This window comes from Bos indicus, chromosome 1, assembly GCF_029378745.1.
Source record: "Bos indicus isolate NIAB-ARS_2022 breed Sahiwal x Tharparkar chromosome 1, NIAB-ARS_B.indTharparkar_mat_pri_1.0, whole genome shotgun sequence".
NCBI classification, from domain to species: Eukaryota; Metazoa; Chordata; class Mammalia; order Artiodactyla; family Bovidae; genus Bos; species Bos indicus.
The window spans coordinates 58,863,007-58,878,314 of NC_091760.1; the positions used below are offsets into that span (position 1 = coordinate 58,863,007).

General features: G+C 37.2%; 1 protein-coding gene across 9 annotated transcripts in view; it reads right to left on the reverse strand.

The window, feature by feature from the left end:
* SPICE1 (spindle and centriole associated protein 1) overlaps nt 1-15,308 on the reverse strand; it is a 58,127-nt gene that overhangs the window by 18,613 nt on the left and 24,206 nt on the right. For 6 of the 9 annotated variants that reach the window (XM_019982127.2, XM_070788146.1, XM_070788142.1 and 3 more), the window contains 5 exons: nt 14,454-14,569; nt 11,391-11,504; nt 2,831-2,973; nt 2,503-2,640; nt 1,757-2,022 (listed from right to left, as the gene is read on the reverse strand). In XM_019982127.2, the coding sequence (XP_019837686.2) occupies nt 1,757-2,022; nt 2,503-2,640; nt 2,831-2,973; nt 11,391-11,504; nt 14,454-14,569 (777 nt within the window). The remainder of the gene's footprint in view (nt 1-1,756; nt 2,023-2,502; nt 2,641-2,830; nt 2,974-11,390; nt 11,505-14,453; nt 14,570-15,308) is intronic. The other 3 variants (XM_019982221.2, XM_019982302.2, XM_070788136.1) reach the window with 3 other exon arrangements.

The window sequence follows — 15,308 nt, forward strand, 5'->3', positions numbered from 1 at the left end:
AAGTGGGATTTATCCCAGGGATGCAAGGATTTTTCAATATCTGCAAATCAATCCTCATGAGATACCATGTTAACAAACTGAAAAATAAAAACCATGATCATCTCAATAGATGCAGAAAGAGCTTTTGTCAAAATCCAACATCCATTTATGATAAAAACTCTTCAGAAAGAAAGCACAGAGGGAATCCTACCTCAACATATTAAAGGCCATATATGCAAACCCACAGCTAACATCATACTCAACAGTGAAAAGCTGAAAGAATTTCCTCTAAGATCAGGAACAAGACAAAGATGTCCACTCTCGTCACTTTTATGCAACATAGTTTTGGAAGTCCTAGCCATGGTTATTAGAGAAGAAAAAGAAATAAACAAAATCCAAATTGGATAAAAGGAAGTAAAACTGTGAGATTTGCAGATTATGTGATACTATACACAGAAAATCCTAAAGATGCTTGGAGAAAGGAATGCCAACCCACTCCAGTATTCTTGTCTGGAGAATTCCATGGACAGAGGAGCCTGACAGGCTACAGTCCATGGAGTCACAAAGAGTTAGACACAACTGAGTGACTAATATTACTACTATACATAGAAAATCCTAAAGATGCTAGTAGAAAACTACTAGAGCTCATCAATACATTTTGTAAAGTTGTGTTATATAAAATTAATACATTTCTGTACACTTACTATAAAAAAAAAGAAATTAAGGAAACTATTCCATTTACTATCACATCAAAAAGAGGAAAACACCTAGGAATAAACCTACCTAAGGAGACAAAAGACCTATATAAACCATAAGTCACTGATAAAAGAAATTGAAAATGACACAAACAGAAAGATATACCATGTTCTTGGATTGGAAGAATCAGTATTGTCAAAATGACTATACTACCCAAAGTAATCTACAGATTTAACGTAGTTTCTATCAAGTTACCAATGTCATTCTTTTGTAAATCTAAGACAAAAAAAATCTTAAAATCTGTATAGAAACACAAAAGTCCCCAAATAGCCAAAGCAATCTCTTTTAAAACATATTTGGCTGCATCGGGTCTTAGTTGCAGCATGCAGGGTCTTCATTGCAACACAGGGATCTTGCATTGCAGTGCCCTCTCCAGCTGTGGCATACAGGCTCCAGAGTGCACAGTCTCAGTAGCTGCAGCACACAGGCTCAGTTGCTCTGCGACATGTGGGAACTTAGTTTCCCAACCAGGGATCTAATTCACGTCCCCTGCATTGCCAGGCAGATTCTAAACCACTGGACCATGAAGAAAGTCCCTAGCCAAAGCAATCTTGAGAAAGAAAAATGGAGCTGGAGGAATCAGAAAAGAATTTTCCTGATCTGTGTCTACAGATCACAAGTATACCACTCACCAAACTGAACTGAAGTGGGTCTAGCAAGCAGAGAAAAGCAGTAGAATGAGGACATGATTAGTAGTTTAATCTATAACTGCCAAACAGTAATATTAACTATTAGTGCAAGATATAATTTTATTTATAGCAGACTGACCTAATTATCACTTAATTATTACCTATTACCAAACTAAAATCAACACCACTTATCTGGCATATCTTTATCAGGGTGTAGAGGAAAATTAAGAGGCAAAACCTTGCCAACAGATAATCCAAAGCTGAGGCATTTTAAACAAAGCTACTCAAATTGAAAATATTTTATTTGGAGAATGCAATAATTTAAGTGCAGAGGGGAAAAACCTACCCAATTCTGCCATCAGTCTAGTAGAAGCGTAGACTAACAACCTTACCTCTTTAAGGTACCGAACCAGGCGACAGAGTGAGCTCACGAGGGACAGGGTGAAGCCGGTGAGACCCTGGCTGTTCTGGAGTCCCTGGACCTCGCGACCTGTCCACCGCTCGTACTCTTCTATTTCATGTTCCACTTCATGTATCATGTGTTTGAGGACATCCAGGCTGGGGTTACTGCTACTTGGTAAGTCTGTGGAGGCTGTGCTGGCTGATAACATGCTACTTTTCTGTTTGGAAGGAGCACGTGAATCTGGTTTTCTTTTCACTGATAATGACAGAAGTCATTCTACATTAAGACCAGGAAAAATTAAACTACAAAAATGTCTGACTGTTGCTCACAATTTATAAAAGGTATTTTTTACAGAAGGTATCATCATTTTCTCATAAAGAATCTATACTGTTTAAACCAGATTTATACTATCTATAATAAATGAGTGAGAACCATCCTTCTAGAGTTACATGGAATAAAAGGAGGCAGTAAATGGCTACCATTCAACAACCTCTTACTCTGCAGCATCTGACTGGATGAGTTTGAGAGACATGTACTAAGAAGCTAAGATAGCTATATCAAGTTACATAGTTGTTTTGTTTTGTTTTTTTATGCTTCCAAAACAGAGAATTTATTTTATTTATTTATTTTAAATGTGTATAACCTCCCCATCCCACCCCTCTGTAGGTTGATACAGAGCCCCCGTTTGAGTTCCCTGAGTCATAATAACCCATTTTGTCAATTAAGAGACTGAACCTTTATTTAGCAGCTGTTTTTGCTTCCTTGAGTTTAGCACCTGTCCCACAACATAGCTTGAGTCTAGAGTCTCAGTAGATTCTTCAGGTTGAAGCCTTGTATGGATTCTCTTAACAGCATTGGTAGCATTCAAAGCAGCTACAATTCCAAAAGAATCTCAAGTGAACAATAAAAATATTTCTAAGCATTTCAATCAACAGGTCAATCAGTATTTACCAATCAGGCTAAGACAGTAAAAACCAAGTAACATTCCTTAAAAAAATTACCGGGTTTAAGAAAGAAAGTAAGCTACTACTCTGGGAGAAATAATAGAGTGGGGGAACCAAACCTTTTTGTTCTCCTGATGGAGAAGCAGATGATGGAGTTCCTGAAGAGGCTGTCATTTGTGACTGTGTTGCTACTTTCTGCTGAATATCAGTCCATAGTTTATTAATTAACTCAGAATTTTCTTCCTTTATTTGGTGGAGAAACCTATAAATTACAGGACAACAAGTTATGTTAGAATTAGTAAGTACTATCATTTAACTTGTTCAACTGTTTACATGTTTGATGTGAAGAAACATTTAATAATTCGTAATCAAAGAGAAATATGTTTTGCTTTAATTTACAAGGTAAGAACTAAAATGCCAATCTTGGTGTTAGAAGGTACTGTTCATCTCCCTTCCGGTTTCCTAGCTAGGATGGCTCCCAAAACAAGAGTGATCTGCCCTTTCTGAAGTTTTGTGCTATGGGCTCCATTCTCCCCTCTCTTTCTCTAGAGAAAGCACATGGTTTTGATGAAGGAGCTGGTTCTCCAAGCACAGTCTCTGCTCATCACTGAAGTAAAGTGACGGGAGCAGATTCTGCCCGTGTGTGTCAGGGAGGCGGGAAGAAGGAATGAGAAGAGCTGCAGTACAGGGAGTGAGAAAGGGCCGCCTTTTGCTGTAATCATCTTTATCAGTGATAAAGCCGATTTTTCAATCTCTAGTTGTCTGATTCGTTTGCCTATTTCCCAATTGGGCTAATATTTAAAAGGGGCAGGTGCTAAAAGTAGAAACAACCCAAATGTCTACCAGCTGATGAATGAATAAGTAAAATGTGTTCTGTTCACACAAAAGAACATTATTCAGTGGTTAAAAAAAAAATGAAGTGCTAACACACTACAAATATGGATGAATCTTGAAAACATGTGACAGACACCAGACACAAAAGATCACATTTTGCATGATTCTACATAAAAAATGTCCAGAATAGGCAAATCTACAGAGATTTAAAAAACACACACACACACATATTCATTTAATAGATTAGATTGGGCTGAAAGGTTTGGGAGAAAATGGGATCTGATTATTAAAGAGTGTGGGGCTTCTTTTGAGGGTAATGAAAATGTTCTGAAACTGACTATGGGTCACACAATTCAATGAATATACTAAAAAAAATCTCAAATTCTGTTAATATTATACTTTAATGGGTAGATTGTATGGTATATGAACTATAAATCAATGAAACTGTTATGAGAAAACAACAGAGGAAGTCTTATTTAAAACAACAGAGGAAGTGACTCCAAAAACCTCAACCTAGTGGAGCTGCTTTCAAGCAACCTGTGGACAGCACATTGAACACTAGCTGCTACAAAGTTTAATTAACAAAAGGCCTGTAATGTGGTCCAAGCACATTATGGCTAGTCATCAAAGCATCAAGAAGACTCCTACTGCGACACAGTATAGGTGGTGGTGGTTTAGTCACTAAGTCCTGTCCAACTCTTGGACCCCATGGACTGTAGCCCGCTAGGCTCCTCTGTCCATGGGATTCTCCAGGCAAGAACACTGGAGTGGGTTGCCATTTCCTTCTCCAGGGGATCTTCCCAACCCAGGGATTGAACCTGGGTCTCCTGCATCGCATAGTATAAGTTAGGTCTAAATACAACTTTCAGGACAAATCCTAAGATAAGTATCATAATGAGATTTCTGTACAACTTGGGAAAATCCAAACCAGTTTGAATTCCATTACTGTCTCCTAATGTTTATACTTTTAAGAATCAGGTTGTATCAAACAGCAACAACAAAATAATAATCCAATACTATCTATGGTAGGCTTAAGAACGGCCCTCTAAAAAGACACGCATAACTTAATCCCTGGAACTTGTGAATGTTACCTTATCTGACTAAGAAGGGACTTTGCTAAGGGACTTTGCTTTGTTACCTTATCACACTAAGAAGGTGTGATAAAGCTAAGGATCCTGAGATGGCAAGATGATTCTGGATTCTCCAAGTGGGCCCTGAATGCAATCATATGCATCTTTTAAGAGGGAAGCAGAGGGAGATTTTGATGCACACAAGCAGAGAAGGTGACATGAAGGTGGAGGCAGAGACTGGAGTGACATGGACACAAGCAAAGAACACCTTCAGCCACCAGAAGCTGAAAGAGGTAAGGAATGGATTCTCGCTTAGAGCACCCAGAGGGAACGTGGCAATACCAACATCGTCACTTTAGTCTAGTGAAACTGATTTAGGATTTCTGGCCCCTAGAACTGTGAGAGAATAAATATCTGCTGTTTGAAGCCACCAAGTTTGTAGAAATTTGTTACCACAGCCCCAGAAAATTAATACAGATTCTGGTATCTAGATATGGGGTGCTGATGTAACAAATACCTAAAAATATGAAAGTAGCTTTGGAACTGGATAATGAATAAAGGCTAGAATAATTTTTAGGTGAACGATAGAAAAAGCCTCCTTTCCATGGATCGTATCACTGACTCACGAACCTGAGCAAACTCTGGGAGATAGTGGAGGACAGAGGAGCCTGGCGTGCTACAGTCAATGGGGTTGCAAAGAGTTGGACATGACTCAGCAACTGAAGTTCTGAACAACAACAGAAAAAACCTGATTGCCTTAAAAAGATTATTGGTAGAAATATGAATGTTAAAGATTCTTCCATTTAAGACTCAAGAGGAAGTGAGAAGCACGGTAGAGGAAGCCTGTATCATCTGAGAAAATAACATATCATCATAAATAGAATGCTGGTAGAAATATGAATATTAAAGGAGCTTCTGGTGAGGATTCTGAAGAAAACGAGGAACATGTTATTGGAAACTGGGAAAAGGGCAATCCTTACTATAAAGCAGTAGAAAAGCTGAGTTGTGTGGGGAAGCAGAATTTGTAAGCAATGAAACTGGATATTTATCTGTCAAGGTTTACAAGGAAAAGTACTGAACGTGCAGGTGGAGATAGTGGTGAACCTGCCTGCCAACACGGGAGACATAAGAGATCAGGTTCGATCCCTGGGTCGGGAAGATCCCCTGGAGGAGGGCTTGGAAACCCACTCCAGTATTCCTGCCTGGAGAATCCCCATTGACAGAGAGTCTGGCAGGCTAGGTCACAGGGTCACAGAGAGTCAAGACTGAAGAGACCACACGTGCACACGCACACAATGAATATGCAGCCTGCTTTTCTTCTTGCTGAAACACAAGAGGAAAGAGAGAAATTGAGAGAAGAACTCTTACGCAAAAAGAAACCAGGACTTGATTTGAGAAATCCTTACTCTTCAGATTGCAAAAGACGCTCAAATTAGGAGTCACTGTTAGGAAAGCAGGCTCTGGAGAGAAGGACAAGTGCACCAATTCTCTTTTATGGCAGCATCAATTATAACAGTATTTTAATGACTTTATTTCAGAGACAACTTAGGAATATTAGCATCTCTAATTTACATCCCATCCAAAAGAAGCTACCCAAGCCTACTGGAAAGAGCAATTTTCCTTGTCATTTGGTTTCTGCCACTTGGGATTTCTTCTTCTCAATTCTTTCTCCCTTTTTTCACATGATGAATGCCTCCAACATCACCTCTTCCTCCCCCTAGCCTGTAATACAAAGGTCTACAGAGGAAGGAAGGTAGTGGTGAGGGTTAAGTAAGAGGCTTACAACCACTGCTTCCTCACTTGGAATGTGCTGACCCCAAAAAACACCAATGACTCAGTAGAGATTTCTGAGGACTGGGTTACAGATGTACTGATAATGTATAATATTATCATATGAGAAATCAATTCTGTGCTCACAAGAACTCACAGAATTCACAGAAATTTTCAGACCAGAAGGCACCTTAGAAGTCTTATTTTCTACCCTCCTCATATTTTACAACTGAGGAAATAAAGACCAGAGATGATCTAAATAGTAAGTAACCAAAGGCCTAGTCCCCAGATTCCAAGTCTAATTCATCTTCTATTAATACCCCATGCTCAGCAGTCAATAAGTAACATTTTGAGATATAAGGTATTCATAAATTAGAAACTGCCTTTTCAAACAACTAATCAGATAAAACTAATCTTAACCTACTCAATGAAAAAAATTATTTACTTCAAGTGTAAAGAATAAAAGTTATTCTGTACAAGATTAGTTACATTTAGGTTCTGAAAGAAAAGTACTTAAAAGATGATACATATTTCCAGGTATTCTGAAGAAAATGGTGACCAGCTAAACTTAAATGACTCTACATATCCTCCAAACACTGTACAGTGAAACAGAAAAGCAAATACAACAGCACACAACCCAAACCTTCTATATTACTGGAAGAGAGAGAATACTACTAACTTCAAATATAAGTATAAAAATAAGTATCAAATTCCAACAAAGTTATTTCTTGAGCTCCTGCAGGAAACCTTTGCAAAGAATGGGGGCAGCTCAAAATGACCGCAAAGAGAAAAGGAGAGCTGAGAGCCTAACGGTGGCAAAAACTACCTGTAGAAAGAAAAAGTCCATTCTAAGTATGCAAATGCTTAAAAAAAAACAACACAACACTGGGCAATCATAACCCGACCAGGAAGTGTGCAGAACCCAAGGTGGCAGTCTTGGGAAGGCATCACTTCTTAAGGAGAAGAGAGTTAACACAAAAGGAAAAGATGCACTTTGGAGGCTGAGTGTTGAAGGGAAAAAGATGCAAAAGACCTGCAAAACAAAACAGAGCCACGATATTGGAGAAGCCACCTTTAATCTACCAATACTTTTTTTTTTTCCTTAAAAAAAAAAAAAAAAAGGCTTTAAAGAAGTTGTGCATCACTGTAACTGAGAGAACAATCATCCCAAACTCCCAATCCTCTCCACAAAATGTTCAGTATAACAAAGGCAGTACATCAAACCAGAAAACTGAAACTGAAATATTTCAGCTAATGAAATTCCTGCCCCCAACATGTAGAATAAAGCAGAAGAAAACCATAATACAATACTTTAAGTAGAATTAAATATACTTTAAAAAGTATTTCTTTAATCAGAAATTCTAAAACTAAACCAGAAATGGACAAAGAACAGGAAGAAATAAAAGAACTGATTAAACTGAGGAAAGAAATCAAAGAAAAACTATGTCAGAAATAAAGGTTAAATTACAATGTGTCCATTGGAGAATTGTTAAACAAAGATTTAATAAGCAACATTAAAGAATTACAGAAAAACAACAAAAAGAATAAAATTAAGATTAAGACGACTACAATAGGTCAAAGAGAAAGTGCCTAAAGAGGGAAACCAGGAAAAACCTTCTGTGTATATAAGGCGAGTTTCTGAAAAAGAAAAATGAAACAGTGATTTAGAACTAATACTTAAAACTACAACTATAATCAAAGAAAACTTTTAAGGCCAAAAAAGAAAGAAAATAACTGAATATATACATATTCCCTACATATAGGAAAGGCCCATATATAAATATAGGAAAGGGCCAACTGTGTTGGAAAAGGAAAAACTGACCTGGAAATGTAATCTAAAATATAGTTTAGCAAAATTTAAATTTTAAAGATAAAAGAAATCAAGTCACTAGATAAAAATGCCAAATTATTTACAAGGGCAAGAAAATTATCCTAGCATCAGACTTCCCAAAAAAACCATTCCAAGCAAACCAAGAATGGAGTAGCATTTTTAAGAATGTTAAGGAAACAAAATAGGAACCATAGATTTTATATCCAGCCAAAATGTCCTTCAAGTATCAAAGCCATAAAAACTTCTAAACTTTCAAAAACTCAAGGAAAATTGAATTCACAAGTCCTGTGGCATAAGCTTTGTCTGAGAGAATCAGCCAAGAGGTAACTAGGGACACATCATAAAGGGACTGATGATGAGCATTTGATATATTTAATTACAGCTCAAGAACAAAAACAAAAATAGAGATATAAGAGGAAAAACAATATGTAAATGTTTTATGCTCCGTTAAAGGGAAAAAATGCAGCTCAAAACTGGGGATGAGGATGGAGAGAAAAGCAGGGAAGAAATGGGAATGCTGCATAACCCACCTGCTGCACAGGTGGCAGGTGAAAGTCAAAGCACCATCGCAAACCTGACAGTGCAGCTTACATAAGAAAACACGGGACTAAAGGCTCCACAGAAAGCTGATATAAAGAAACGAGCAAGAGTCAAAACTACAAGCTTCCTAAATGCCAGTGAAACTTTTTAAAAGAACAGAGAAGTCATCTCACAGGAAGAAGGAAAATTATAAATAAAGTATAATACACTCAGTATCATAAAGTAATAACAAAGTTGACACCAAATATATCAATCATATCAACACATGTTATAAGCCTACTTCACCAATTAAAAAAAAATGATTTTCAAATCGGCTAACAAGGCAAGATCCAATTCTATGCTAAATACAAAGACACATTTAGAACACAATAATTCAGAAAAACTAAAAGAATAAGCAAAGATGATCCAGGAGATTAGAAACAAGAAAAAAAGCAGAGGTTTTGTTCCCGTTATCAAAGTACAACTGAAACCAAGGGACACTAACTTGACTTGTTAGCCAATTTATAATGCTAAAAGCCATAATTCACAATGAAGATATAATATAGATGGATATCCATGTGTCAAAAAATAACCATATTTATAAGGATGGAGATATTTAACTTCAAACAGAATTACATATATTTAAACATCAAATGCAAAGAAACAAACAGTAATAGTGAGAGACTTTAAAACACCACTCTCAATACAAGATAATGGCAAAAATAAGTAAGGATATAGAAGACATATACAATATAATCAATAAGGTAGATCTTATGGATATACATAAAGAACTTTATACTTTATTAATAGAGAATATACCTTCTTTTCAAACACACACATGGACATTCACAAAAATTTGATCATTGATTCCAGTCACAAAGAAAACATCATTAAATTCCATAAGTAGAAATATTACAAACCACACTCAGGCTGCAATAGAAATAAAAACAACTGTAGAAGAAAACCAAGAGACTCTTCTATCTGGAAGCTTAAAAATGAAAAAAAAAAAAAAAAACAATAAAAACTATTAAATAATTCTTAGGTAAAAGAGCAAATATAAACAAATTAATTTCTAAAATAATAAAACACCACATATTAGGTTGTGTAGTACACATTTAAGGCAGTGATCATGGAAAAATTCTGAACCTTAAATATGCTTATCAATTAAAATAAAATAATGAAAATAAATGCATTACATTCTCAACTCAAAAAGCTTATTTAAAAAAGCACAAAGAAGATTATAATAAAGATAAAAGCAAAAATTGATAAGGAAGAAATCAGAAAAATTATAGCTCTACTTAAGAAAACAAAAGACATTTTCCAGAAGTATAGAGATTATTTGCACACCTCAATGGACATACATTCATAAATCTAGATGAAATGGATAATTTTATGAGAAAATGTAATTTATCAAAATTGACATCAACAGATATAGAAGGCTTAGATAATCCAATCTTCATAGAAGAAACAAAAGTTATTATGGTACTTCCCCACAAAAAAAGTACCAGGCTCAAATACTTTCACAGGGGAATTCCACCAAACACTCAAAGTACAGATAGTCCCAATGCTACATAAATTGTTCCAGAACTTAAAAAATTGGAAAACTTTCCAACAGACGTGTCTTATAAAATCAAGTATAACACTGTCACCTCAATCTGATACAATGTATTTTAAAATTATAGATAATATCATTTATGAATATTAATGTAAGAATACTATTAAATAAAATATTAACAAACAATATCCAATACCACAATAATAAAAACATGCCAAGTGGAATTTATTTCAGGAATTCAAGAATATTTCAAAAAGGCATTTATAATATAAAGAACCATACTAATAGATTTAACTAGGAAACACATATGATTATCTACAAATGTTAAAGTCTTTGAGAAAATTCAACACTCATTTCTGATAAAAACATTCAAGAAAACAGGATTTCAAAGATGTTTCCCTAGCATTGTTTTTGTTTTAAAAAAAGACCTGAGTACTGAAGCCAGCACTTTACCAAAGAGGAAACAAAAGTATCATTTTCACAGATCAGGAGCAAAACAAGGATGCCCAGATGCCCACTATTTCCACCATCATTTACCACTGTCCCTTAGCTACTGCAGTATACAAAAGAAACAAGCTAGTGATATAAGACTCAGAAAACAAAACTACATCTACTTGCAGATACATGATAAGTGAAAGTGAAGTCGCTCAGTCCTGTCCGACTCTTTGCGACCCCATGGACTGTAGCCTATCAGGCTCCTCCGTCCATGGGATTCTCCAGGCAGGAGTACTGGAGTGGGTTGCCATTTCCTTCTCCAGGGGATCTTCCCAACCCTGGGATCGAACCCGGGTCTCCCGCATTCCAGGCAGACGCTTTAACCTCTGAGCCACCAGGGAAGCCTGATGACATGATAGGATACCTGGAAAACCCTAGAAAACCAATGCTAAAACTAACTCGACCAAGGTTCAGAAAGGTAGCAGAATATCAATATAACACACCGAAATCAGCTTGGCATCAAAACGGTGGCCTCTAGGACAGCTCACATCAATGAGAACTCCCTAGTACCTCTGCCACCAGTGCCCTTATCCTCACAGAGAGCCACAGCCACCCCCCACCCCGCAGGAGATCCTCCAAGACCAGTAGGGCATTTGCTTACTCACTGCTCACTACAGGGAGGCCTTTTCCATATGTATTCCTTTTCAGAGGCTTTGTCTTCTGCATGGGAAATGGACTCCTCCAAGGCTACTATCTCGTTTACTGTGCTGAATACCCTGCTGAGTGGTACACAGACATACAGTTTAGCCCTGGTGTCTTCTTATCTATTTTGATAATGGGAATCAACATTCATAGTGACTATAATGCCCCCAGCTCAGGAAGCCTGGAGAAATCATCTACAAGATTCCACAAAGTGGCTTGTTCATGTACATTTCTGGAATCAATTTCCTTTCTGAGATCATTGAATGGATCAGCTATGCCCTGGCCACCTGGTCTCTTCTCAGCACTTACATTTGCATTTTTTCTCACTTTCTTTCCTTGGGCTATGAACCTTTCACCACCATAGGTTCTACCTCAAGATTTTGAGGACTACCCCAAGTTTCGGAAAGCCTCCATTCATCTTTTAAGGAAACCAAACAAAAAGGTAACACAGCTCCCATGACCCTGTGGAAAATCATAAAGCTGCTGAGCCTGTAACTTTTACAGTCCCACTGCGTTTATGTGAGAGCTGGCCTCTGGAGTTCTGGCAGCTAACCTAAGAATTCTGCAGGGGCCCCCTTCATGTTTCCTCCTACCCTCCCAGGGGGCCTCTGTCCTGATCTGTTGAAGCTTCACAAAGCCCTTTTTCACACAGAGACATCTGCTTCTTAGCCTTTCCTCCTGAAAAGTAAAAAGTTCCTTATGTATTTTTCCTTTGGATGACACCAGTACAGGTGCTTTTATACCTGCTCTGTATCAGTATAAGACAGCTCTGTAGTCGAGACAGTTTTGAGTTGAGGGCAGTGTTTAAAGAATTTATTATAGGTACACATTTGATTAAACAAATCAGCAGAGATTTAAATTCTGAAGCTGCACAGACCCAGAGCAAACCTCCTCCCAAATGAAAACCCACCCACACTTTACTTTTCCATGGTTAATAGTGAAAGATGGGAAATAATTAAGTGGACTTTTAATAAAGGAGTCCTCTCTTCATACTGCTGAACAAATGCAACACGCATAGACCTCATTTAAAATTCTGCTTGGTCTTAGTGCCTCTGTCTTCCTGAAGATTCCACAATCCCTGACAGAAATACTGAAGGCTAATCCAGAAAGCTGATATGGGTTTTACCAAAGGCCAGGTTTTAATGATCACAAAGAAGAAATGACTCTGGTTGACTACAAAGAGAGAAAAAAAGTGTTTTACAAAAGATTGCAAATTCTCATATTCTTAGAAACCATGGAAATATCCAAATAATGAGAGTGTCAAATAAGGCAAATTACTGAGTAAGAGCATATGCCATTTGCCGTGACGAGACATATACAATGACGGTGAAGCATCTCAGAAGCGCCCTGCAACTTTTCTCTTCTGGAGCTTCTGCATCAAGTCCTCAGGAACTGATCAACAAGGCACCCCTAGTGGTGCCTTGAACTGCAGCTCTCAAAAGTCCCAGCGGCAGAGGTTGAAAACTGCAACCAGAGGGATGCCTCTAGGCAGAAAATGTGCTTTGTTTGGCTCCAACACTGTTTCACACATAATTTGGTTTTCTTTTTTATTTTTTTACATTCAAAGTTTCCAAAATTTAAAAATTAGGTTTTTATATTCTCTGGTTTCCTTTAAAAAGTTGGAGGATCTGGGCCTGCAGAGCCCACTAAGAACTGTGACTGATCAGCTGGTAGACATTAGAATTTGCAACCTCTGTAGAGAAGTCAACCTCACATGAAATGGAAAGATATCCCATGCTCTTGGATTGGAAGAATTAATATTGTTAAAATTGCCATAATACCTAAAGCAATCTATAGATTTAATGTGATCCCTATCAAACTACCCGTGACATTTTTCACAGAACTAGAACAAATAATACTAAAATGTATACGAAACCGTAAAAGACCCAGAATTGCCAAAGCAATCCTGAGGAAAAAGAACACACCAGGAGGAACAAGGCTCCCAGACTTCACACAATATTACAAAGCTACAGTAATCAAAACAAAAATAAACAAATAGAATCTAATTAAACACAAAAGCTTTTGCACAGCAAGGAAGCCATAAACAAAAGAAAAGACTATCCAAAGAATGGGAGAAAATATCTGCAAATAAAGTGACTCTCCAAAATATACAAACAGCTCACTCAGATACATATCAAAGCAACAAACAACCCAATCAAAAAAATCGGCAGAAGATCTAAACAGAGACTTCTCCAAAGAAGGTATACAGATGGAAAAAAGCAGATGAAAAGACGCTCAACACTGCTAATTATTACAGAAATGCAAATCAACCTACAATGAGATATCACCTCAGGCCAGTGAGAATGACCATCATCAAGAAGTCTACAATAAATGCTAGAGAGGGTGTACAGCCACTACGGAGAACAGTATGGTGATTCCTTGAAAAACTAGAAACAGAGCTACCAGATGATCCAGCAATCTCAGTCTTGGGCAGATATCCAAAGAAAATCATACTTCAAAAAGATACATGCACCCCAATGTTTACTGCAGCACTATTTACAATAGCCAAGACATGGAAGCAATCCATAAGTGTCCATCAATAGATAAATGGATAAAGATGTGGTATATATACACAACAGAATACTACTCAGCCATAAATATGAACAAAATAATGCTATCTGCAGCAACACAGAAGGACCTAGAGATCCAGACTAAGTGAAGTAAGTCAGACAGAGAAAAACAAACATCATATGGTATCACTTATATGTGGAATCTAAAAAAAAAAGATACAAATGAACTTATTTACAAAACAGACTTACAGACTGGTACTAAGTGAGAAGATCTCAAATGTTTTCACCACAAAGAAGAAATGGTAATTATATGATGTGATGGAGGTATTAACCACCCATCACTTAAAGCTATGATGGTAGCCATTTTGCAGTATTTAAGTATACCAAATCAACAAGCTGCACACCTTAAACTTATACAACATTATCTATCAATTATACCTCAATAAAGCTGGGGAGGGGAGAGATGGCCTTGGGGAAAAAGGAAGCACTGTAGATATTTACGCCATATATACTTACGTTCCTGCATTTGCATTTGACTGAGAGCTTAGAGAGTTATCCAACTCATTCTCACTTTCTTCTGACTGGCTGTTAACAGTTCCTTCTTGTTCATCATCATCTACTTCGTTAAGAGCCTTTTTACAATTAAATAAACAACACAGACCGGTTACATACACCCTTATCTTTTATTTCTTTTTGTCCTAAGAGAAGAGAGGTCCTTCCTTCTAAGGCAAATCCCTCCACACGTGGTCTAGAAACCAAACCCTCTTACCTCCTCTGGTCCATCAACTGCCCTTCTCTCTCCATTTTCAACCTCTCCTTACTAGCTTCAATTCACCCACCTTTAAATGTAAGTCTCTCCCATTTTATCCTGACCCTGTACTGACCTTGACCTACCATTTATCTTCCCTTTTTGTGCCATAAACTTTTTGAAAGATCTGCCCCCACTTCTCAGTCACCATTTGTACCCTTCAACTTTGCTTCTGCCCTGCCACTCTGTGTAAACTGTTCTCTACATGGTAAACATCAACACACTTGTTCTCAAATCAAATGGATATTTCTGTCTTTGCCTTCCATTACTTCTCACTCATTAGATATCGATGGCAACTCATTTCTTTCCTTCAAAATCTTATTTATAAAGTTTTCTTTTTCACTTCCGTGATACCATTATTTTCTTGGTTTTTCTTCTTCTTTTAGCCATTCCTTCCCCATCTCTTTCATTGGTTCTTTTTCTATCCTTCCCCTCTATTTAATGTCATTCTCCTCTCACTTGACGCATTTTTGATGTTTACATCTAATTCCAAGGTGCAATTACAAGCCAAATGTTGTTAATTTCCAAACCTCTATCTTCACCCAGATGTCTCTTGAGCCCTC